Here is a 24,289-nt window from a genome sequence, read left to right on the forward strand (position 1 = left end):
GTGGTGAAACATTGTTCGTGTAAATCCAATCATGAAACGTCAGTCTCGAGTCGGCCGATGAAAGGTCTCTTCGTACCTGCCGATTTTCTCGCGAGCACGGAAAAAAAGATTTCCTTGGATTTAATAATACTTTCTTAATTGAAAAAAACTTGCCTTTCGGAATAGAACGAATAAATCAATATTTGATTCAGCAAACAGTACAGGTTTTATAAACAATAAATATCCTTATGTTAAATACACTACATATTTTTTTGTGTTTTCACCCAAACATCACAATGGTTAGCATGAGCAATAAATTATTTGAAAGAAGTAATATTATGTTAGAAAAATATTGAAAAACTTTTTCGTTTTAGCGAAACGATATTTAATATATGATGAAAAAAATTTTCCTTTGTTGAGAATAAATATTATTTCCACCAAATAATTCTGTTTTCTTCCATCAAACAAGGTGTTTTATTCTGGTGAAGCAACAATCATTTAAAGAAAATAATATTTGATATTAAATTACGTTGTCTATATAAAATCAAGTCAAACAAACACGTATACTAAATCCAAAGAAACCTTTTTCTCTGCGCGTACATCTTATTTTGACTTCTTGATCGCCAGCATACATTTCGATTTCATCGATGGAATGGAATCGTTTGAACAAACAAATAAATAAACATGTCGAACTCGACAAATATAATTTAACTTTAATGCGGTGCGATAAATTTGTTCTCCCCCATTTTTTTTTCGAGCCACTTTGAAGCGCGTAGAACGATCATTTTTTTCTTTACTTCGTTTCTTCCCCAGACGGTTTTAAGGGCGACATCGTGCTCTGGTGCAAACTATTGCTACCTGGCGCCGTGAAGAGAATTTACAATCTGCAGAGCAAGCAGTTGATAAAGCTGTTTGCGCGATTGTTGCTGCAGGACGAGGATTCGATGTTGGAGCATCTGGAGCAGGGCGACATAGCTGAGACGATCAGCGTGTTCTTCGAGAACAGCGTCGCCGTGTCGCCTTGCGCCAAAAGCGTGTTGACGATCCAAGACGTAAGTCACTATGGAATTCGATTAAATTAATCATAAATGCCATCGAAAACTACCAATGAAAAAATAAAATCAACAACGAGAAATAGTCCATTATATTACACAAATATATATACATAATATTAATTAGCCGAATTATTATTATTATTGTTATTATTACTATTAAATAAACGGAAGAATAGAAACTCCCTCTGGATAGAAAATACAGATAAAATAATGAATATAATTGTTAGGTCGTAAGATGAAAGAATATAAAATAGGAAAAAAGGAAAAAAAGTGTCGTCTAATGAAAAAGGGATACTAGAAACCCGAACTGCGAATCTGACAAAGCATACGCGTTTGCTTGTTTGAAAAATAACAAAAAAAAAATAGACCGTTGAAAAATCTTCTTCCTCTCTCGTTAATGAAAACCGTCGCTTTACGAGCAGGTTGATCTTTTTCTGGAGGAACTATCATACTTAACCAAAGAAGAGGAACAGATCCAACACTTCCGATCTGTCATCGATAAGTAAGTCGGCTGCGATTAATTAGTCGCGACTTATCCCGTTCTCCGCATTTTCGATGTTCCGATTTATTATCATTATTTTAGATGTACCGCCAACGATCTCAAGATGATCGTGCGTCTGATCAAGCACGATCTGAGGATCAATGCCGGTCCGAAACACATGTGAGTGTTTGGCACCTGTATTCTTGATTCTTGTTTTACCTTTACCGACCGGATCAGCGGTAATAATAATATGACGCTCGTATGTGTGTATATTACATTTAGTCTCGAGGGGGTCCATGAGGACGCGTACAAGGCTTTTCAAATGTCACGTGATTTGGAAACGGTGATACGACGTTTCTTGCCCGATTTAATGGAAAAGCCGACTGCCTCGGGCTCACCCGCTTCGAGTTGCAACAAAGTAGCCATTTCGCTGATGACGCCCATCTTACCGATGCTGGTATATCGTTAATGCTTTAATTCACAATACATCTATTACTATAATAATGATTGTGTATTTCGAACACGAAGAAAATTTACATTATATTTAAAAGTAGGAGAGAAAGGACCAGAGAAAAGTTGAGATAAGAGACAGATAACGATAGATAATTTTTCGCTGAGAGATAAGCTCGAATTACTTGATATTAGAAGTACCGAACGATTATTTCTGAGTGTTTTTATTTTTCAAATTAATATCCGATTTTTTGCGTAAAAGAACTAAATTCCAAAATTTTATAACTTTTCATCAATTATTGAATAAAAGAAATGATTAATGAAAAGTCATAAAATTTCAGAATCGTATCTTTTATATAAGGAATTGGATATTAATTATAAAAAATAGAAACGGTCATAAATAACCACTCGGTATTTCTATTGTTAATCACATCATAATCATATACTGTCGTTATCGGCTGATTAATGCGATCAGGCGGAAGCGTGCACGTCCGTGGAGATGGCGATGCACAAGTGCCCGAACGGAATGTTGTCGGAGATCAAGTACGACGGCGAGCGGGTGCAGGTGCACAAAAGAGGCAACGAGTTTCGTTACTTCAGCAGGTCTCTCAAGCCGGTTATGCCGCATAAGGTAGAAGATGATCAAGAGACGAATTCGACGTTGAACTCGGGCTTTCGGAAACCATTTCCGTGCACGGCGCTACGATAATTAATTTTTCAGGTTAATCTCTTCAAGGATTACATAGGGCGAGCATTTCCTGACGGGGACGATCTAATTCTTGATTCTGAAGTCCTCATGATTGATAGTGAGACCGGACAGCCGTTGCCTTTCGGCACTTTAGGAATTCATAAGGTAAAAGAGTGGCAGGCAAGTCATGCGACGACGACGATGATGATGATTGAATATTTCATCGAACTCGTTTGCAGAAAGCCGAGTTCAAAAACGCCAACGTCTGCCTCTTTGTGTTCGATTGCTTGTACTACAACGGCGAGATACTGATAAATAAGTAAATATCGCAAATTTTTACCATTTTTTCACGATAATTAATATATAATTAATATATCATTCAGATTGAAATCTATATATAACATTTAAATATAATTTTTTAAACATCCACAAGTTAACGATTGATTTTTTCTATTTCGTCCTCTCTTAGATCCATGTCGCAGCGCAGAAGGATCCTGAGGGACAGGATGACCGAAATACCGAACAGGATAATGCTATCGGAAGTGTATGAAGTGCATGTAAAGAAAATTAATATTTCATAATTTACATTCACGCAGTGCGAGTGCTGTGTCGCGGATTACGATTCGTCTTGCATTTCAGGATTCGCGCGATCTAGCGAAGATGATCGTCAAAGTGTTGAAACACGGCCTTGAAGGATTGGTCCTGAAAGACATCAATGTACGTATCGATCGTCGAATACGCTCGAATATAATTTCGTATTCAACGGTGATTTAATGTTCGGCGATGATAAATAATCGCCGAGGATTGCATGTATAATCATTCGTTTTGTTATTCACAATCGCGTCGGAGACTGTCGGCAATTTTTGGCATTCATGAATTTATTCAAACTTTGAATCGCATTTTCTCTCTGTTTTCGTGCATCTTTGTGTCATCGTCTCGTTCTCCTGAACGCTGAATCGATGTAAATCTCAAGAACCGCGTCTCCACAGAGCAAATACGAACCTGGAAAGCGACATTGGCTGAAGGTAAAAAAGGACTATCTGTGCGGGGGCGCGATGGCCGATAGCGCAGATCTCGTTGTGCTTGGAGCATGGTACGGCACAGGCAACAAAGGTTCGTACCATCTGCGACGTTTTATCAGTTTGACATAAAAGGTTTATCGTGTGTCTGGTCAAATAAACTCGTCGAAAGCGAAAAATCTCGCGATAGTTCTTATCATTTGAGATAAGTCGTCGTCGCTTTCGACGACGTATCTTCTCCATTTAAGAAGTACTTAGTTTCTTTTTCTGAAGAGAAATTTACGTAACTTTATTCCATCTTATTTTTGCGTGGTTAAAGCTTGGAGCGATATTTGAGCGGAAATGAAACAATTTCTTTTTTCAAGTTTAATCTCAATAAAACAACGAAGATATCTAAAAAACAATAAAATTGTGCAAAATGTGTCGATATTAATATAAATGAACTAAAATTCCCGCTTTTCTTGTTTATTTATGTTAATATTGACATATTTTGTATAATTTATTGTTTTTTGTATATCTCTGTTTTTTTTTTACTGAGATGAAACCTAAAGAGAAATTTTCTTAATTTTAGTTCGAAGATCGCTCCAAACTTTAACCATATTTATTTTCAATTTTTTTCTCCGACCATGCGAGATTTCTCTGCGTCATTGTTGGATATTTTATTACGTGATTATCTTTCTTCTGCTTTTAACTCATAGTATCGTTTTGCGCGTCAATCTCGCGATTTCCGGGATCTGCCCGTTATTTTTGGTTCGAATCTTGATCTTCGCAGGCGGCATGCTGTCGATCTTCCTAATGGGCTGTTACGACGAAGAGCGCGATAAGTGGTTGACCGTTACGAAAGTAAATATAACAATCACGCTAAGTTGACTATTCGCGAGTCAGTGATATTATATCACGCTCTCGCTATTATATCTCGCTCTAGGTTCACACGGGACATAGCGACGCCGCGTTGGCCGAGCTCCAGAACGAGCTCGACATGGTGAAAATAGGCAAGGATACGGAAAAACTGCCGAGCTGGCTGCTGGCAAATAAACCCATGGTGCCGGATTTCGTGGCGAGGGATCCCAAGGTAACCAACCCACTAATTAACCGAATTAACCCATTAACGTCCCACGTTCTCTGCTCTTGGGACGAAAATCTCATTACGGGTAGAACCGTTTTAATAATAAGTGGTCCCGCTTCGAGATTCTCTCGGTGCCTGATTTCCACACATCGAGACGTGACTATCTAGCTATCTCAGTGTTGATACAAACTATTTGGGAGACAACGGACGATTAAGATTTTCGCATTATGTCTGTTGAGTTTCTAATGATGTATAATCAAATACAAAAAAGAAAATAAACAGGCAATTTAAATAGTTGGTTGTTGATGTTGGAGCGGTGTGTTTATGCACATCCATATCTTAAATATTTTACAAGTCAACAGTTATGTCCACGTCAATATATATAACCTGTATTTCGACTACACTTTGGGTAATTCTCAGCAAATTACAAATTAAATATGTAATGTCCGTAAAAATAAGACAGAAAAAGTGGAGAAACAATGTGGCATAAAGTCCAATCAAGCGCAGAACTTACTAATGCACAGCTAGTGAACAATGTGCGGTATACTGAGAGGACACAAAAGCGTGGAAAACATAAACAAGGCTCTAAAACCTGTCAATACAGACACTAGCGGGACAAAAATATACCATAGAAGACATTTTTTAAAAAAATAGATAACATCCCTGATGAAAATATTTTTTATTGAAAATATATTAAAAATTTGCTGACATGTATTTGAAAAATCTTTCTGTGACCTCATTTCATTATAATTTCATTAATATTTTAATAAAAACTTATTTTAATCGATATTTCAGCAATTTTTCTTTAAAAAGCTGTTTTCAGTTATAATCAAATTTTATTATATCTAATGTTTCCAAATTTTATTATTACTTTTCTACAGTATATTTTAATTTTTTAAATATTTTATGATATTGCATTTTATGAGGAAAATTATGATTCTTTTTTATATATATTCAGTAATTTTTCAATAACTTTTATTTCACTTTTCATCGATTTCATAGTACCTTCAATAAAGTATTTCCATCGGGGATATCATGTTTAAGTTTACTAAAAATGCTGCCAGTCGGAAACCTCGATCCCCGATATAAATATTCAAAGCGACAGACAAACATTATTTTAATACGCGTTATTTTAATGTGCAAAACTTTTAATTTGTAATTCGCTGAGAATGACCTAAAATGTGGTCGAGACGTGCGTTATATATGTTGACACTGATATAACCATCGACTTGTGAAATATTGAAAATTTAAATGTATGTAAATTAACTACTCCAACATCAACATCTGACTCTGAATTGTTTATTTATTCCCTTTTTGTATTTTTTGCACCATGTTAACAATCTTCAGAGTTAAATCTCTACACTCTGTTTACCTCTCTTTCTTTTTCTCTTTCTCTTTTCTTCTTGCACGGAAAAAAATGTTGAATCAATAGGCTTTCCAACAGCACGAGATAATTGAAGAAAATCTTATTGATTCAATAGCGATTGAAATTAATATTTAAATGATTGAAACAACATATAACATGAGAGTTTTAACAATATTTGCAATTAATCAAGAAGGTGTGTTCCAATTACGTTACTGTTGGAAATTTTACTGATTCAACGGCGTTTTTTTCGTGTGTACATATCTTTTTCATCGACGCTATTTTGCATTTGTTCTCGTACGCGCGCACAGTATTCCCTCCTATCTCTCTATTTTCCTCTAACTCGCGTTTATTCGCGCCGACTGGACTATTACCCGCGAATATATGCGGCTACCAATATACGGCGCGCGCCGTTAACTGATACTCGTGCGAAGTAGAAACAGCCGGTGTGGGAAGTAACGGGCGCCGAGTTCACGAACCAAGGGGTGCATACCGCCGACGGCATCAGCATTCGATTTCCGCGAGTGACGCGAGTCCGTAGCGACAAGAACTGGTCGACGGCCACGACGTTGAACGAGCTGCGCGAGCTCTTTCGAAAGAAGCCCGAATCGGTGGACTTTAGCCTCCTGCTGGGAGCGTCGGAGGACGTCACGGATGTCAAAGATATTCTCATTAAGAAACCCCTCGACTCGCTGGAGACGAGCCCGGAGAAGACGACGACGAGTTGGTTCGATGACGAGCCGTCCACGAGTTTCGCGGCACGCAAGTGCAAAATCAAGGAGGAGCCGCCGGACGTCCCCGAGGAATACAAGGGACAAAAGAAGGATAACCACGACGACAGCTTCGACAGCATCTCGGACGAACGCTCGGAGCGGAAAAGATTAAAACTGGAGCGCGGCATTAAAAAGGAAACACAGGATCCTTTGGTAGTTAAGAAGAAGAAGAAGAAGAAAGATAAGAAGGATAAAGAGGTGGAGGAGGAATCGGATTTGGCAGTGAGGAAGGCGGAGAAACCGGAGGATCGTTACGTTAATCAGCCCGCTGGAGGAACGGACGTGGAAGAATCGTTTGCGGGAGAGACGAGTGTTTTGAATTCGGCTGCCGAGGATGGCGTAAGTGATGACGTATATCGTTATAGGGTGTCTCGGCCCGGCGCCGGACACAGCTTCTATCGCGAGATTTCTTTCAGAGATCCCACGTCGTCGTCCTGAAGAACGTTCGGGCGAGTCTCGCACCCGGCTTCGTCGGCAGCGGCGGGACGAATGCGCGGAAGCTGCTCAGAACGTATCCTCTTTTTCTCGTCGTTATTTTACACGATGATAATTCACGCCCGGCTGTACTCGAATTACGCACGCAAATCGTATTATCCTTCCGCGCGCTCTCTCGCCGTTCTATACGCTCGACATTTTATAAAAGCTCAATGATTTTACGAAGGTTGCGCGTTCGCGCGGTAACTTCGTAAATTTTTATCGTCCCTGCCCTCTTCTCTCTCTCTCTCTCTCTCTCGCTCTCTCGATCCTCCGATCGATTTTCGAACTTCCGGAGCAACACCGCGGCATCCGACGGTTACGCTAATAGAACGGTTGCGTAGCCGTGAAGCGACGCGCGTTGTAATCTCTGAATATTCGCAGCGGGAACGTCGTTTACGGCGCCATGCCGTTTCAACGCTCGCGAAATGTAATTAACGATCGAGCGAGATACGAAACACGCGACGCTGCTGCACAATACAGAAATCAGATCTCGTTCTTGCGGTCTGGCTTTACAACGGTCAGACGCGGAGCGCTCGGCTCGCGGGGAATCTTCGTCCCGAGGGGGATTGTTCACTGCGTTAAAGGGTAACCGACTAAAACATCCCTTTACTGTAACCATGTTTCCGCGAGGCGAGGATGTTCATTTTTCTCGTTCTTACGAGAAGCATTTTGTCCTGTCCCTTCGCCCTTCCCCAACTCCCACCGGCCTCGACCGACCCTCCAGGCGGATTTAAAGCCGAGCACGCGTAATGTTTAAACTGACACTTTCCTTGACAAGACGACACTAGGCTCGGCGCTACGATAGTGACGCGCAAGAAGAGATTCGACTCGACCCACGTCATTCACGCCTGCACGGAAATTCCGTCGACGTACCTCGAGGTGAGTTTCTGAGTCATTCGATGATAAAACGCACGTATGTCCGACTGAGAGTCTCGGGAAAAAAGGGATCTTTCTCTGAAAAAAATAGAATGTAAAATGTAATATCTCATCCCTCTCTCCCTTATGTACATCTCTTTGATCTCTCTTCCGTGAAGTATTGAATTTTATATATTTCTCTTTTTTTCGAGTTCAAACATTACTATTATTTTAATTTATACTCTCTGTGCGACTTTCATTTTTTATATCAATTTATGACAGTTTATGTGCGTTCATATTAACCTATACGCTGAAGAAAAAATTACTATGTTCAAGTAAATATTTGCTGAGAAATATTGGAGTAATTTATTTTACTTGGATTAAATAAATATTACTTGTAGTACATTGAAAGGAAAAAAAGTGTTATATTCAAGTATAATATTTATTTAATACAAATAAAATAAACTACTCCAATACTCCTTAGCAAATATTTACTTGAACGTAGCAATTTTCGTTTTCAGTGCAGCAATTTGTAGAAAAAGAAGTGAATTTTAAAGAAGAACTCTTTCGAACACAGATTTATCGGAACCATTCACCGAGATCAGATTTTTTATTCAATTTCAAGCCGTAATGTTCTTTTTGTTTGCTTGCGTAGCCGCACTTTCGCAAGTGACTACCGGGCCTCGTTGCCGTCCGGTCGCCTAAATATTTGCAAAAAGTCCTGCGAAAACTCGGGCGAGCGACGTTTAATACGCGTTCTCGTGGTAGAAAGGGGACAAGAAGGGGAAGGGGAGGCAAGGGTAGGGCTATAACTGGATTAACCGTGGTTAATACCACGGCCATTACTGTCGCCGCCTCGGCGTTCAGCACTTTCCGTATCCTGGAAGTTGCCGGGCTCGATTAATCGTCAATGTCAATTACCGATCGTCGTTTGCACATCGTAATTTTCTCTCTCTCTCTCTCTCTCTCTCTCTCCCTCTCTCTCTCTGTCTCTCTCTCTCTCTCTCTTTCTCTCTCTCTCTCTACGGATATGGAAAATATATGGCGTATGGGGTTTGCTTACGTAAGCAACGTTGCGATTTTGCGAGTCCCCGCCCGTTTTCGCCGAACTCGAGCGTGTCGGGAACTCGGCTTGGTTTTCCGGTTGTAATATTCATCGTCGACGTGTGCTTTGGTAATAACTCAATTAGTTTGTTCCTTTCTTTGCTTAATAATAGAGAAAAATATATCTTGTGTGCGAAGAGTAAAAGTAAAATAACAAAGTCAGGTGCGTTTGTGTAGAAATTTTTAAATATGTATATATATATATATACGAGGGCGGTCCGATAAGTACTTAGCCTACAAAAGAAAAACGAAAATTTTGGAAAAGTGGCGATTTATTTCTCAATATAGTCTCCTTTTAGCTCGATACACTTGACCCAGCGATGCTCCAACTTCTTTAACCCATCTGAAAAATACGTTTTCTCGAAGTCTGCAAAGTAGGCCTCCGTGGCGGCGATGACCTCCTCATTCGGCCAAATTGGTCGAATTGGACTACGAACTGCTGCCCCATCCACCGTATTCTCCAGATTTGGCCCCGTGCGACTTTTTTTTGTTTCCAAACTTGAAAAAGTCACTCGCCGGGCAGAAATTTGAATCGAATGAGGAGGTCATCGCCGCCACGGAGGCCTTTGCAGACTTCGAGAAAACGTATTTTTCAGATGGGTTAAAGAAGTTGGAGCATCGCTGGGTCAAGTGTATCGAGCTAAAAGGAGACTATGTTGAGAAATAAATCGCCACTTTTCCAAAATTTTCGTTTTTCTTTTGTAGGCTAAGTACTTATCGGACTGCCCTCGTATATATATATAGATATTTATATTGAATAAGTTTCTTAATAATTAGTAATTACCTGGATGCGAAGTAGAATTAAATGAAATAGGTCAATCCATGGCTCGACCTTTGCCTCGTTAAGGTAAGGGATGACATTTTCTTGAAAGTGGGACGGGAGAGGTGTGGGCGCTTCGCATAGTTTTGTCACGGCACGATACATGTTGCGCGCGAGTATGTACAGATAAAAGCGCGAGAGAGCCGTGCCGAGGGGAGAGAGCACGCGAGCGAAGAAGTTTTCCAATTATCCTCACGCATTTCTCTCGGAAAATATGTCGAAATGCTACACATCGACGACACGAGAAACCAATGGTTTCTTTTTCCCGTGTGTGGCTCTCGCCATGGGGATGGGAAAGGAAACCGAGTCTCCTCTCGAACGCGTTCGATGAGTTCGTTAATGCTCGCTGAAACGATGGCACGGTTGTAAGACCTCTCGTTCTCTCTCATTCATAAGGACTTCACGGACTTCCCGAAGACTGTCAAGCACGTGAGCGTGTCCTGGTTGGAGGAGGCGATCGCGCGCTCGGCCAAGCAGGACGAGATCTCGCACGCGGTGGAGCTGGCGGGCGATTATTGCGAGTGTCCCTGCACACATCGATAACCAAGTCAGTAGGAATAAATTATACATAGCAATCAGGTAGCGCGACGCACGACATTTACTTTGTACGATTTCTCTCTAATTGAGATTAAATAAAAGTGTCCCGCCGGATACTCCTTTTCCTCGTAACACACCGTGTTGTCCCTCGTATCCACTTCCGTGCACGCATAATGGCGTCGAGACTTGTCAGACCTTACCTTAGTAGTTACAGGACGAGCGCAATTTTTCAGCGCTATCTGAGCGAAGTGGAAGCGAAACTTTTGGCTCGTTGTCCCTGTGATGCTTCCGGTTTGACATTCACGCTGGCTGCGAATAATCATGCAGTTTGGCTTCTCGTTCGATTATGATTTTGCATCAACGAGCCCGCATCATCGTTTCTGCGGTTGAACCGAACGGCAACGCGCGTTTCCGCCGTTTTCCGTCCCGGTGATTTCGAAATGCCGGTGCGCGAAACGTATGTGCAAATTATCGAGATTATTTCCGCGAAGGCAGAGGCGGTTCCCGACCGGTTCTCTTGTAATAAGAGCTTTAAGACAAGGCTCTTACAAACAGCTAAGGACGGAGTTGGACGTAACGACGCTGTCTGATTAAGCGAATTAAGCGAGTTCAATTCCGTAAGTGCCGCCGCGATAATCGTACACGCGCGTTCAACGTGCGAGGGTAACGTTAATTTAAAATGAATCCAACGTGGCAAATGAGAATTTTTCTCGTGCATATCTTATGATTGATGTATTTTTGATGATCGGAGTCGATTGACGAGGGGACAGGGAGGAAAAATATTTCGTAATCGGGGCAATTACGGTCTTTTAATAATTAACAGACACGGCACGCTGACATACATAGGCGAGACATCGACAACGAACGATTACATTAATTGAACATATCGACGTTACAAACAATGAGTCAAGGTACAGGACAGGTGAGTAGTACAACGTGGTGGCAGAAGAGAGAGAAATATAATCGGAATATAATCAGACTTGGCACGTGTGTCCTCTGATATGTAGGCGCGTTTGACAGGTTCATTTAGTGTGTTGTATTATTTATTATTCGCCGCGTTCCTACGCGCCGTCTTACTCCCAATTACCCAATCGTCATTCGCAATCATTCTTTACAATGAGATTACATCGTGAGATTATATCAGTGAGGAGAAATCGCCGCGGAGAACTCGAGGACATGGACGAAAGTGAAATCATTTTCGCAGCTACTTGGAAAATCGCATGAAAAAGCTGCCTAAAGTCGGACAGAATCGCGATAGGACGAAGAAGGTTTTTGTTTCTTTCTCATCTTACATGATCTTCTTTCTAGCATCACACTCACTCTCTCTCTCTCTCTCTCACACTCTTTCGTTTTCTCTTTCTCTTTCCCTCGTCGAGCGAGCGCCTATTTGCCGAAACAGGACACCGCATTGAAGGCGCACTGCTTCCAGTAGCTGCGTTTACGCTGCAAATCGCCGATGTCCAGCTGATTGCGCAGCCGCTTCACGATCTGCTTGGTGAAGAGGTAATTTATCAGGGCTGTCTCGATGTTACCGTCGTCGTCCATCAGCTGGAACAATTACGGACGTGCTACTTTTAGGAGGCTGACATGTTCCCGCCGAGAGAGAGAGAGAGAGAGAGAGAGAGAAGCAGATAGGTGTACATGTACGAGTAAAAGTTTCTTTTGTTTAATAATACCTTTCCTCCTCCGTGTAACCTTAACGTGAATTACGACACGCGTCTCTTAACTTTCGAATATGCGTTGATGAGAGTTGCTGAAGTTGAATGATTGAAAGCGCAGCCGCGTTCCGGTCTACTTGGCTGCGTCGATTGGAACGTCGTCGCCGAAACGAACGGTCGTTCGTCCGAAAGAATACCATATGATCATCCATTAATTTTCGATCAACGGAGACAGAAATACCCGGGGCGATATTACAACGAGCGCGGACGCCTGCGTCGTTTAGCACGGCGTGTTAATGGGGCGCAAACGCGGGCGAGAACTGTTTATTGTGCACGACACACGTCGCGCGTTACACGTCCGACGATTGACATTTATTTCACTTTTCCGTCGACGATAAACGGCGAAATGATGTAGCCGGTAATTGCATTCGGTCGCGTCCGCCTTGCATCGTAATTCGCGCGTAAGGTAGGTGCTGGGTGTCGATTAAGCGAAATTGCGAATTAATGCGATAAGCACACGGTCGAGCGAGCGGTCTGTATCAAAAGAAAAATACGCAGGAATATCCTCGGCCGATCCTTCCGAGCAAAATATCACAAATGAGCCGGCGTCCCCCAATTCCGGGCGGTTGGCGAGCGACCGGCGAATTGCAAAGTGCCATTGGAATCAGCTGGTACTCGCGATTTCGCGCAACTCGCAAGGGAGAATTTCCCGATCTGAGGATCCCACATACCGTAACTCGGGGAAACAGGCTCGAATAGTCGAGCGGCGCGCAGTGCCTGCGAAAACCCGAGTCGAAATTTTAGCCCTGTCGGTTAAACTTTTTATTCTACAACACAGTGGAAGTTAAAATGGCAAAATAGTTCAATTCATATGTGGTATTTTATTTACCGAATCCGGTGAATTAAATACACGTAGACTGCGAAGAAACCCGATTACCGTCGAATTTTCAGTATCATTTCAGATACACCTAACTTCAATTGCGCTTAAAATACCGTTAGGTACACAGTATTATATTCGATAAATTGGTTATCGGAACTCGGTATAAAGTCTCATTCTCTGAGTAATTGAGAGGCTCGGTAATATCCTTACTGTACTTTCTAAAAGGCTTAGTAATTCAAGCAACAAAACATTTCTCTCGAGTAACAACAAAAAAAGAGGGCTCAATTCGTCAGTACAAACGTTCGAGAAAATTCGAATATTGTAATCAATGTCTAAATATTGATGTAAAATAATATGTTAATCCGAAAATAATCTTTATATCGATATATTCCATCAGGATACGTTTTTCTAACCTCGGTAATGGGATCTTTTACCTAGTCACCTTAGAAGCAGAGAATCCGTTTCCATCTCGGCTTGCAGGGTCGAAAGGCTTCCACGCGAAAATGCGAGCGAGTCAATCGTCCCTCGGAGCACCCCGTATCTCGCCGTTGATGCCTCCTCATTCGTATCAAAGTGCTAAAGACCGAGGCACGTTCGAGGGAGCTCAACGAGAGGGACTCGTTGAGGAACGACGTGCAGGAAAGGCCGGCAAAAATCCGATTGCCGTTGACGGATTATCGGTTGAGCGGGGAAATTTATCGGTGCCCTTTCCGCATGCTACTTCCGCCGTTCGATCTTTCTCACGACCTTTATCCGAGATTTTGATTTACTCTTACGGTGCGACGGCGTGCCGTTGCGGCGATCGGGCTCGCGCTTCGAATAAAACGGAACTCAAAGCCGAATTATATACGGCGGTGCCGAACGTGTTATTTCTCGTAAACGTTTTCTCTCCCCCCCCCCCCCCCCCNCCCACTGTCGTGCCTGATAGATGGACGGGCTGGCTTTCCTCCTCTCTTCTCTTCTCTATCTAGCTATTTATCTCTCCCCGTCTTTCTCCCCCTTCTTACCGCCTCGTGGCCTCTTCGCCTCGATTTGACGCTTAGACAGGGGGCTCCGTATCTCCGTTTCCTTCGTCCGTCTCATTTGCAATTCAGGGACGTGCAGTTACGCAATGCACGCGAACAGCCGCGAGCGCGATGCAATTTCTTCGAACGTTTATTTCGCGTCGCAGATGGAAAGCATCGGGAGAGCATCAACATTTTCATAAAGCTCTCTTTATGCCGCAGTCCTGTTTCGCGGCGGAACCAGAGAGCGAGACGAGCACGACGCAACCGCAGCGGCGGACGAGAACGACGCAGTATCCTTTTACAAATCAATTCAATAACACAATGTGCATGCGATAAAAACAATGCATGGTTTGTTGAATAAAGGTCGTTCACGTCTATGTGTGTGTGTGTGTGTGTGTGCACCTCGCCACGCGGGACGAATCGGCTCGGTGATACTTCCTGATCGTCGACGTCGGCACCTACGCGAGATGACGGCGGGAGACGATGACGATGGCGGTCGAACGATTCGACGCGTTCGAGTGCGCGTCCATTTATTACCATATCGCGGAAAACGATATTTCGTTTCACCGACGCCGAATTTCCACACGTCATTCACGCGTGCATGTGAACGGATTGACCTTAATTTGCCGCGAGAAAGAGAGAGAGAGAGAGAGAGAAAGAGAGACGGCGATCACGGTGCGTAAACGCGTAAACGCCAAGTTTTTAACGCGATTCCCTTGGCGCAGTCATGATTGGCGTCGGGCGAGTTTATATTTTTATCGAATGCGAAAGAGTTTATAGCGGAATGCACAAATTGAACGCAAACATTGCAATTTCACTGAAAACGAGACATGAGAACGGAAAGAAGGGGATTGCGCAATGTAGACGCAAGGGGAAGGCAACGGAACGACGACGGAAAGCGCGGAGGACGCGAGGCGAGATCGCAGGATTGTTCTTACGAAACGGAGGGTCGTAACGATTCCCCGTGTTTTTTTCTCTCCTCCTTCTCCCTTTCTCTCCCTAGTATAAAAATTTCGAGACTTGCATACCGTTCTTTATCTACGCGCAACGTTCGCATAAGAGATGCATTTTTAAGGGCGCCTGTCGCTCGTCGCCTCGCGGATTTCGTAATCGCGAAGCGACTCTCCGGTCTATTTCGCGAAGACGATATCTTCGAGCTGAATCGATTGCGCGCTCGTCTTTCTCGCCTCCACGTTCGATTACAAAGCAACATGGAAAACGGAGAGACGACCCTTGCAGAGCGACTCGCGATTTGACAGCTGTCACGGACCTCCCGCCGTATCCATTTTGTTCGCCGGACCGGTCGAGTCGGGTGCCTCGAAACAGGAGAGAGCGAACGGACGCTTTTTTGAATTTTATTCTATCTTATTTCGCGAATGCCGACTCAGTCACGCGTGCAAGAGCTCCGACGAGGTCTCGGATGGATTTTCCTATCTTAACGGCGGCCAATTCCACGAATGATTTCATACTGGGAAAACGGCCCGACCCCCGTGAATTTGCGGTGTCACGAAAACAAAACGGCCGACCGATGGGGCTTTTTCGTGATGCACGTCGATCTTCCGGGTCTCAGTCTCGACTGAGCAAATTAAAAAAATAATTACGCTGCAGACAAACAATTCTAAAGACGATCCCTTTTTCAAGATGAAGAGAGAGAGAGAGAGAGAGAGAGAGAGAGAGAGAGAGAGAGAAAAGCACGCGCCGGAGATTTTAAATGTCGCCCGCGGCCTCGCAAATTTGCATCGGTTTCATGACGCATCTGCAAACTTGGGAGTTTCCTTTGTTGACTCGTCGGCGACTTTCCTCCCTGCCGGGAATGCAAGAACATGCGACCGTGACGGTGGAACAAAGGTACCATGCGGTCTCATGTAACCGAATGCCACGGATTGTTCCTCGTTGATTTTCTGGATCGCTGGTAAACTGGACGGTCAAGATAAAATTGCTATGTTCTTTTTGGCGACTCGTCGATTTTCTCAAAGTTTTACGCGGGACGACGTAACGTATGATGCAACAGAGAGCTAATGATAAAGAAGATACGATGCAATTGAGAGATCGTATGGATGTGGCACAACGCTTTCAATATCATAATCCGGTAGATTATAAAAATAATCTGTCAGACTTCACGGAGAAAAATAGTTTGCTGGTTAACAGCTAACTTTATGCTGTCGCGGAAAAATCTGTCAGTTATTGTGCGGACAGCAAAACAATCTGTTAAGAATACCAATTGGACTATTTCAATCTACAAGTTATCTTGCTGCAAGCACAAATTAACAAATGCAGGAAAGCGCTATTTTATTCTGACAGCAAATTAACTTGTCCCAGGGACGAGTTCACCCTTGGTGAAATATTTTCTATCCTGGCGACAGAACTGTTTCCGCTCTAGTTACGAGTAATTTGCTGTGTTAATTTGCTCACGCCAATTAAATTTTATCGCAGCAGCAACGATGGTTTCGCTATAATTTTTTTCTCCGCGTTACAATAATAAAATCTATACAATCTACAATCTAGAGTAACAGAAACGAAGACATGGGGTCTGCCGCCTTCATACTTACGTCCACGGTGTTCAGAAGCCTGTCTTTATCCTTGTCCACAGCCGGCATTGCCCGCGAACACTCCGCAAAGAGGAACAGCACCAACGCCAGTGCAATCGCGCTTCGTACCGACGGCATCTTGTTGCACCTGCGAGAGCGAGAACAATCGGATGTTCAATGCAAGGATTCACACCGCCTCCGATGCCCTTACGTGCGACGGTCCGACATCCAATAGGAGATGCCACTTCTTAGGGTTTCCCAGCTGGCAACACGTTGGCCTCCAGAAAACTCTTATTTTCTCCTATCGGATACCGGACCTCGTGTGTGTCGGAGGCATCGGGGGCAGCGTGAATCTTGCATAAGACCTCGAATGAGGATCCCGGGATCGCCAGACGGCGGGAAATATTTTCTCGAAGATAAAATTTCGCCGATTAGCGATTAAGATCGCTTTTTATCATTACGGGCGCCCGATCTGTCACGTTTTGCCGCGGTGCGCGGTGTGAATAAAAGACAGAGGGAAGCGATATAAAACGCGGGAGAAGACGCGCGAGATCGCGTCGAGTAAGCGGATTCCGACGATAAAATAAGGCCTCCCCCCCCCCCCCNCCCTTTTCCGTTAACACTTTAACGGCCGCACGTCTACGCAGTCAAATGTCGCCAGGAGCCGGCAATATTTTCTACGGCGGTAGCATCACACACATGTTGTGTGAGCGGACAGTAGCAGTTATTCCGGCTATCACACATGTTGTGTGAGCGGCCGTTAAAGTGTTAACGGACGCGAGAGAGACGTGACGCGTGTAACGATGTCTTTCGTGGAGACATATCGGCGAACGGGCCGCGTGTCGGCGAAAAGCGGGTTCAGGTCGGGCCGGAGATGTAAATACAAGGGGATCGGTTAAATGAGAAACGAAGCCCACGCGTGCCAAACTCGTCCGTGGTCTGTTACACAATCCGCTAATTGAAGGGACAATCGACGCATTATTGGCCACCGTGTGATCAGATAATTGTTGCGGCGGGCNCGACGCTTCGCGCGAATTTAATTCATTAATTAGAAAGGTCATCGTGATAATTCGAGCGCGCATTGAGACCCAGCGGCACTGCGGATATCGATACTCGCATTCCCGCTCTGTGATACCGCGAAAAATATGATAATTAGCGGGAGATAATGCGCCGCTTGGTCCGCAGGGAGGGGTAGAGAATAGAAGATCGGGGCTGCTTCCGCGCCGCTGAAAATTCTCAAGATCCGCCCGATTAGTATGTAAACGTGTTAACGTGCCGAGATTCCGGAAATTTCGTAGGGAAGACCGGGACTAGTTGGTTAATCGGGAAGTTGGTAATCGATTATTTCTGATAATTTCTAACGGATTGCAGAATCGAGCGAGCAGAGATTTCAAACGTGTCAAAGATGTTTATGAAATCCCTACTTGCTCGTATGGTTCTGTAATCTGCTAGGAAATAACAGAAATAATCAATTGACTAACCAGTTTCGGCCTCCTCTGTATGTGGAAACTTCGCATTTATTATGCTTATAAAGCGGGGGAATGAAGAAACTTTTTTATATCCGTGAACAAGAGCATCCTGGCGTATATTGGTTCCAAAATTCGCGAAACTTCCCATCTTTCGATTGCGCGAGATTCGTCAAGGTTCTTAACGCAAGTTCGCGTATTTGGTCACGCGAGAAATATGCCAGCAGGCGGGTGCATTTATCTTCCTGTCGGCTCGAATATTACGTCGCGCTCATCAGATAAAGTCAAAAGCGACATTACACGAGAAGAGTCAGACAGAGATAGTTTATTAGCGAAATTAAACCGGCGAACCGGCGGTTTTATACGCTTGCTCGCCCGAAAAGAGGATTTCTATAATCCTCCTCTTAAGAAGCTTATATCGGCAACGCATTTATAAATTTATAAAGCAGAACCGAGCATGAAAGCGTAACCTTTTTCCCGAAAATTGAACGATTCTTGTAATAACACGACAAAACAATTAGCCTGGTTTAATTCACACAATTTTACGAAATCGTGACTTCGCGAGAATGAAGGTTTCAGAACTTCCTCGTTGCTTTGACATGTCTCTCCTCCTCTCCTCGAGCAGACAGAATCGCGACAGAGATGAAGTCGGAGATAAGAAAAACGTCTCTCGCAATAGTTCATCTTTACTACACGACCTGTCCATTGGTTCGCGACATCGAGACCGCATCTTCTAACTGCGAGTGCAGGCCTTGGTCGCAGGAGAACGACGTCTGGCCGCACGCGTCTTCTTCTACTGGCGCGCTAACGTGTGCAGACCGCGGCGGAAGGCGCGAATCGCGATATCTCTCTCTTTGGATTCGGCGAGTCTTGCTTCCGAATTAATTCACGAAAGTAGCCGTAAATCGTACGTGGTCATGCTCACGATTTCGCCTTCCCTTTCAAAGCACATAGTGAAGCGATCTAATTACTTTTTTCCGCGCGAGAGCTCTTCACGTGTCGCATATATTACGTGTTTTGACTTTATTGCAGCCGAATCGCCGATAGAAGATCCAATTTGTCTTCGTTTGTCTGTCCGTCTACCTGTCTTTCTGTCTGTATGCTCGATACGAAAAGCGGAAAGTCCTACATTATATAACGTGACTCGCGTACGTGGACGAAGCGAAGGCGTAAGCGAAAACGCGCGGGAATTCGGGAACGTGATAAAGAGAGAGAGAGAGAGAGAGAGAGCTCGTACCTCGTGTGGACCGCTGGTACCGGCTGTCGTGCCCTCGTCGCCGCGCCTCAGCCTCAGGAAGGATGAGCGATGGGGAGGAAGGGTGGTTAGCGGTGTTGGTTGGCGGCGATTACGACGAAACGGTTTAGTACAAGTGTGCGTTCTCTCGGCTTCTCTCTGTTCTCTCTTGTGTCTCGCTACCGAAGAGGAGCGTCGCCTTGATATCTCCACGACAGAGTGACCGAGCTTGGAGCACGCGACCACTTTATATCCCGTCACGCTGCCGTTGGCGGATGGTGGCGCGGTAGCGGAAACCCACCCTCGAACCCACGCCCTCACCCTCTTGCACCCTCTCTCCCTCTTTTTCTCTCTCTCTCTCTCTCTCTCACTCTCTCTCTCTTTCCGTCTCAGCTGTATGCGTTTCCTGCGATCCACAAGCGTGCGTAAATCCAGTCCTCTTCTGGGATCTCGCCTTTCCGCCGCGGATTTTGCATTTCCGCATTTCTTTTGCGCGTTAAAGAGGAATCGGCAGGTGCAGATCGAGGTGTCGAGACGACCGACGCAGAAGCCGGCTTTCGTTAACTTACTCTCTCTTTCTCTCCTCTCCCTCTTTCTCTCCGAAAGGTTCGCGCTCGTTGTCGCCCGGTGCGATTAGATATCTCGCACGAATTATCGATCGCGCGTACGCATCTTACGCTTTGCGCCGCGGAGAACACGAAGCGTTCTCGCGCTTCCGTCCGTTTAGTCGGCACTTTTCCAGGTATCTTAACAATTACGCTCCCTTTTACTTCGAGGAAAAGAGAAACGGAGCAAGAGAGAGAGGGAGAGAGAGAGATAGAGAGGGGGAGGAGGGGCAAGAGAGAAAAAAGAAATAGAGAAAAGCTCGGGAATTACGTGGACGTACATGCGAACGAAATTACGGCGGAAAATTACAGAAAAGACCGAGCGAACGCGCGTTATTGCGCGCGTGTCCGTAGTTGAGGGGAATGCAGCGGGCTAATTACGAACAGCGGCATAAGTTTGACCATTACTCTCTTTGAGCGGTATCGCGGATCCCGCGACATGAGCTGAAAACGTGTTAATCATTAATTCGCTTGGGAATGCTTAAACCAACTCGACCGCGTCGAGCTGTTATATCGCAAACCCAACTCCCTGTCTCTTTCTTTCTCTCTCTCTCCCCCTCCCCCTCTCGCTCGCTTCGAAAAACTCGGTGTGAGAAATCCGATAGCGTTACACTACGTGCGCGCAACACGCGAGAATGTTCTTTTAATCAGAGCCCACCTCTCCCACCTCCCAGCTTATATTTGAAGACAATTTTTCCCCGTAAGGGGTGAATGCCATGGGGTCACTTATCGCGCTATTCCAGCTCCTAGTGTTGTCGTCGTGTACACCCTTGTAATCAAATCTGAGATTAGAATTTCGTTGAAGTCTGAGATCGCCCGAAGAACACGATCCCGCCGACCGCCGCGGCGTAATTAGCGAAGTGCTCGTTCCTTTTAATCACTCATCACCAACTGGAAACCTCGATGTTTCTTCTCGCGACGAGGAATCGACGGTGCAACATTCACTCGACACGGAAAATCGTGCGTTTGCAATGTTCAGATCGCCAGGTATATTTCGTATCTTCTTCAATGCGATATCGCACGAAATAGCGGCAGACGCGTGAACGTAGCCGCGGCGAGCTGACTGGCGAAAAAACAAGGAAGGTTTTCCGATCTGGGCGGTTTTACCTGATATGTCCGTTATATCCTGACCGATATAACCGATATGGTCGGAGTGTCCGACTATCGTGATATTTCTCGCGATGGGAGCGATGCGACAAAGGAATGGTCATCTACGCCTGACGTCGTCAAGACCGTCTCAGATGATGCGGAACGTCGAGGCTTGCGCCGCTTCAAGCTCGATAAAGTAAGCCGTGAGGGGATCGATCGATTAAAATCACGCGTGTCTTTCCGCACGTGGTCGTAGAATTGACGTATAATTTCATGCAATTTTACGCACAAACGGTAAAAAGGACTTGGCTGCATAATACAATTTCGCTTTTCGTCTAATACAATTGAAATTTAACCTAACTTAGTTTTTAGCTGTGGGAGCTAAAAACTAGGTATGGGACAAAGGAAATTAGTCACCACTAAATCAACTAAATTTCCGTTGTGTTGTATATTATAAAGACAACTGATTTTTAGCTGTGAGAGCTAATTTTTTTTCCGTGCAGCGATAGAATCTCTTTGTTACGTCCTTTACACGCGTATCATATGTCGATGATGTGCGATTTCACTGTGACTCTTTCCAGCTACTCACGAAAGAAGTGCAGGATGCCTTGGAAGCGGCGTCGGTGGAAGCCAAGATGCGTCATCGCGAGATCGATATCCGCCCGACCGAGTGCGAAATAACGCGATCGCAGGATTTTTATTTTAACCGAATGAAAGAGGCCGCCGAAAATGCGCCCATTACCGGTCTGCTTCCGGTAGGTCGCACTGCAAAATTCATTATTATCCATTAATCCCGCGCAGGACGCGTATTTATGCGGACTCTCTAATTTTCGGGATCCCTGCAGCTTCCCCATAAAACAACACCTGTTTCATAATCGTAGCACGAGGATTCTTTTTTATTAAAGAGCAGAAAGTAGAACACTGTGCTTGCTTATCTCTCTTATTTATTTACTTCATTTTTATTCGTGTTTCAACTTTTATTCATGTTTGACTGAACTTTCCTATTTCTTCCGAATGCGAATATAATTGTCGGAGGGTACGCGATTTTTCTGGACCAGATTTCTCCGATATTCCAGCTCTAATTGCTCCTCCGATATGTTTCCAAACTGGATATATACAGAGAACTGAACTCCACCGACAAATTTATAGGATAGATTGTAATGAAAGAACGAGTAGAAAAGTAAATAGTAGTCTTAGTAAATATATGTCCTTTCAAACACTTAGTTTCTGAGATGTACACGGAGAAAAAGATTTCTTTGAATGTAATCAAATTTCTTCAATTGAAACACAAATTTGTCTTTTGGAATAGGGTAAACAAATGAATGTTTGATCCAACAAATAGAATTTAGAGTTTAGTTTATCAAGCAATAAATATGTTTAAATCAAACACATTTCTTTGCATTTTCATCTTAAACAATAAATTATTTGAAATAAAAAATATTATATTAGAAAAATATTAAAGAACTTTTTTTGTATTTCATTGGAACAATATTTAATATATAATAAAATAAATTATTTTTTACTCTGAAAACGAAATATTATTTCCTTTAAATAAAGTTATTTTCTCCTTTTTCTCATCAAACAACATGGTTTACTCTGATGATGTAACATTTTTATTTAACAAAAATATTTAATAAAATGATATTTGATATTAAGTTATGTTATTTATATTAAACAAACCCAGATCAAACAAACATGTATACTAAATCCAAAAAAATCTTTTTCTCTGCGTAGCAATTTCAGTTAAAAAATATATGTTTTATTCATTAAATCGTTTTTCAAATAAATAACTAGACATACTGTTATAAAAATTGTTAAAAATGTTTACCTCCCTTGTCAATGTACAATTGACATCTGTGCAGTAGAGACGCGCATACACGTTCGAATATTGCTTTATTATTGCAATATTTCTAACGCTGTCGCATACCTGTTGGATTCTATATAGTTGGATAGAAGCAGTTAATCTAGTTTATTTACAGAAATATCAAAATTACAAATAATTAATATTATTATCTTCGAAACAGGTAAAAAAGTTTTGTATCAGTATTCTTAACTCGCTTGTCACTACATATCTTCCTTCATCGCTCTTATTTTTTGTAGGCTATATCTCAGAAACCAAACATTTGCGGACAAACATTTACTAAAACCTCTTTGCTTAGGATAACTCCAGTATATACGCCGCGTCTAAGGAAAATTTAATTTATCAAGTGTTATTTATTATGTTTAAGGCAAATGAACTGCACAAATAAAAACGGCATATTGTTTACTACTATAAAACAATTGGAAATACGAAATACTTACTTTTTATATTTTATAGAAAAACTTTTATAGGCCCTTTGCATTTTTACCATATATCCCACAGGGATGAGATATACGTTATAAAAAATTTACAAATAATACTTTTAAATAAGACGTTGACAAAATTATACAGTAACTTATAAAATATGTGTAAAAAGTTGGTTGGGATATAAGAATGAGAAATAAATACACGAGAAGTAATAGTAAGAGTAATGTATAAATCTTTAACATAATTAAAAATTCCGTTGCGACCGACAACAACCCCTGGCAGGAATGGGAGGAGAGAATTCGCGAGTTAGCGGGCCGGTCGCCTGGCAAGTACGCGGATTTTCTGGAGGAGCAGATGTGGGAGATGAAGGAGCGTTACCGGGAGACGATGCGGCGCATGGCGATACGCCGAATAATAGCTATTGAGGAGGAGGAGGAGAACGGCATCGTCGCGCCGTACAAGCATCCTGGCCGCACGGAGTCGATGGCGAAATTTCAGCGGAACCGTTGCGCGCTCGCCAAACAATATCACTTGTCGCACAGGCTTATCAGAAGCATCGTCGCGAAGGCGCAGCTGCTGCTGCCGGAGGTGCTCTGCGATATCAGGCGGTATCGCGGGCTCAACTTCCTCGATCTCGACAGGTACGTAACATTGTAATGCTCTTTACTGAGCTATTAATTCGAATAATCGATGCGCTGCTGCCGCCGGTGATAATTATCATTCGCCAGGACGGCGCGATATCGTTCTTTTCCCTCTGCCGCTTCGTTTCTCGCCGTTCTCGCCGACGGACTGCTGACCTATTAGTTACAACGTGACGCGACGTTTCGCTCAATTCTTAACAACTTGAATTTTCAACCGACCCGTCGCA

At 43.5% G+C, this 24,289-nt stretch overlaps 3 protein-coding genes across 5 annotated transcripts in view; 2 read left to right on the top strand and 1 right to left on the bottom strand.

Annotated features, from left to right (window-relative positions):
- Window positions 1–10,771, top strand: part of LOC106742860 (DNA ligase 3) — a 35,134-nt gene extending 24,363 nt beyond the window's left edge. For all 3 annotated transcript variants that reach the window (XM_014616183.1, XM_014616182.1, XM_014616184.1), the window contains exons 4-19: window positions 793–1,031; window positions 1,457–1,536; window positions 1,618–1,695; window positions 1,798–1,972; window positions 2,441–2,596; window positions 2,687–2,818; window positions 2,893–2,972; window positions 3,123–3,210; window positions 3,293–3,370; window positions 3,643–3,766; window positions 4,445–4,515; window positions 4,598–4,744; window positions 6,539–7,213; window positions 7,291–7,385; window positions 8,140–8,230; window positions 10,527–10,771. In XM_014616183.1, the coding sequence (XP_014471669.1) occupies window positions 793–1,031; window positions 1,457–1,536; window positions 1,618–1,695; window positions 1,798–1,972; window positions 2,441–2,596; window positions 2,687–2,818; window positions 2,893–2,972; window positions 3,123–3,210; window positions 3,293–3,370; window positions 3,643–3,766; window positions 4,445–4,515; window positions 4,598–4,744; window positions 6,539–7,213; window positions 7,291–7,385; window positions 8,140–8,230; window positions 10,527–10,673 (2,456 nt within the window). In that variant the 3' untranslated portion in view covers window positions 10,674–10,771. The remainder of the gene's footprint in view (window positions 1–792; window positions 1,032–1,456; window positions 1,537–1,617; window positions 1,696–1,797; window positions 1,973–2,440; window positions 2,597–2,686; window positions 2,819–2,892; window positions 2,973–3,122; window positions 3,211–3,292; window positions 3,371–3,642; window positions 3,767–4,444; window positions 4,516–4,597; window positions 4,745–6,538; window positions 7,214–7,290; window positions 7,386–8,139; window positions 8,231–10,526) is intronic.
- A 693-nt stretch (window positions 10,772–11,464) lies between these two features.
- On the bottom strand, window positions 11,465–19,658 carry LOC106742819 (allatostatin C-like). Its single transcript, XM_014616104.1, has 3 exons — window positions 19,444–19,658; window positions 16,762–16,888; window positions 11,465–12,215 (listed from the first exon to the last, which is right to left on the bottom strand). Exons 2-3 carry the CDS (start codon window positions 16,876–16,878, stop codon window positions 12,051–12,053), a joined length of 282 nt encoding a protein of 93 aa, XP_014471590.1. The 5' UTR covers window positions 16,879–16,888; window positions 19,444–19,658; the 3' UTR covers window positions 11,465–12,050.
- A 1,531-nt stretch (window positions 19,659–21,189) lies between these two features.
- The window catches only part of LOC106742899 (dynein heavy chain 12, axonemal), a 28,786-nt gene continuing 25,686 nt past the window's right edge, over window positions 21,190–24,289 (top strand). The window contains exons 1-3 of the mRNA XM_014616256.1: window positions 21,190–21,330; window positions 21,716–21,889; window positions 23,704–24,062. Of these exons, the coding sequence (XP_014471742.1) occupies window positions 21,190–21,330; window positions 21,716–21,889; window positions 23,704–24,062 (674 nt within the window). The remainder of the gene's footprint in view (window positions 21,331–21,715; window positions 21,890–23,703; window positions 24,063–24,289) is intronic.

The sequence above is a fragment of the Dinoponera quadriceps genome, unplaced genomic scaffold (assembly GCF_001313825.1).
Source record: "Dinoponera quadriceps isolate SergipeBrazil2010 unplaced genomic scaffold, ASM131382v1 scaffold781, whole genome shotgun sequence".
Classification (NCBI taxonomy): domain Eukaryota; kingdom Metazoa; phylum Arthropoda; class Insecta; order Hymenoptera; family Formicidae; genus Dinoponera; species Dinoponera quadriceps.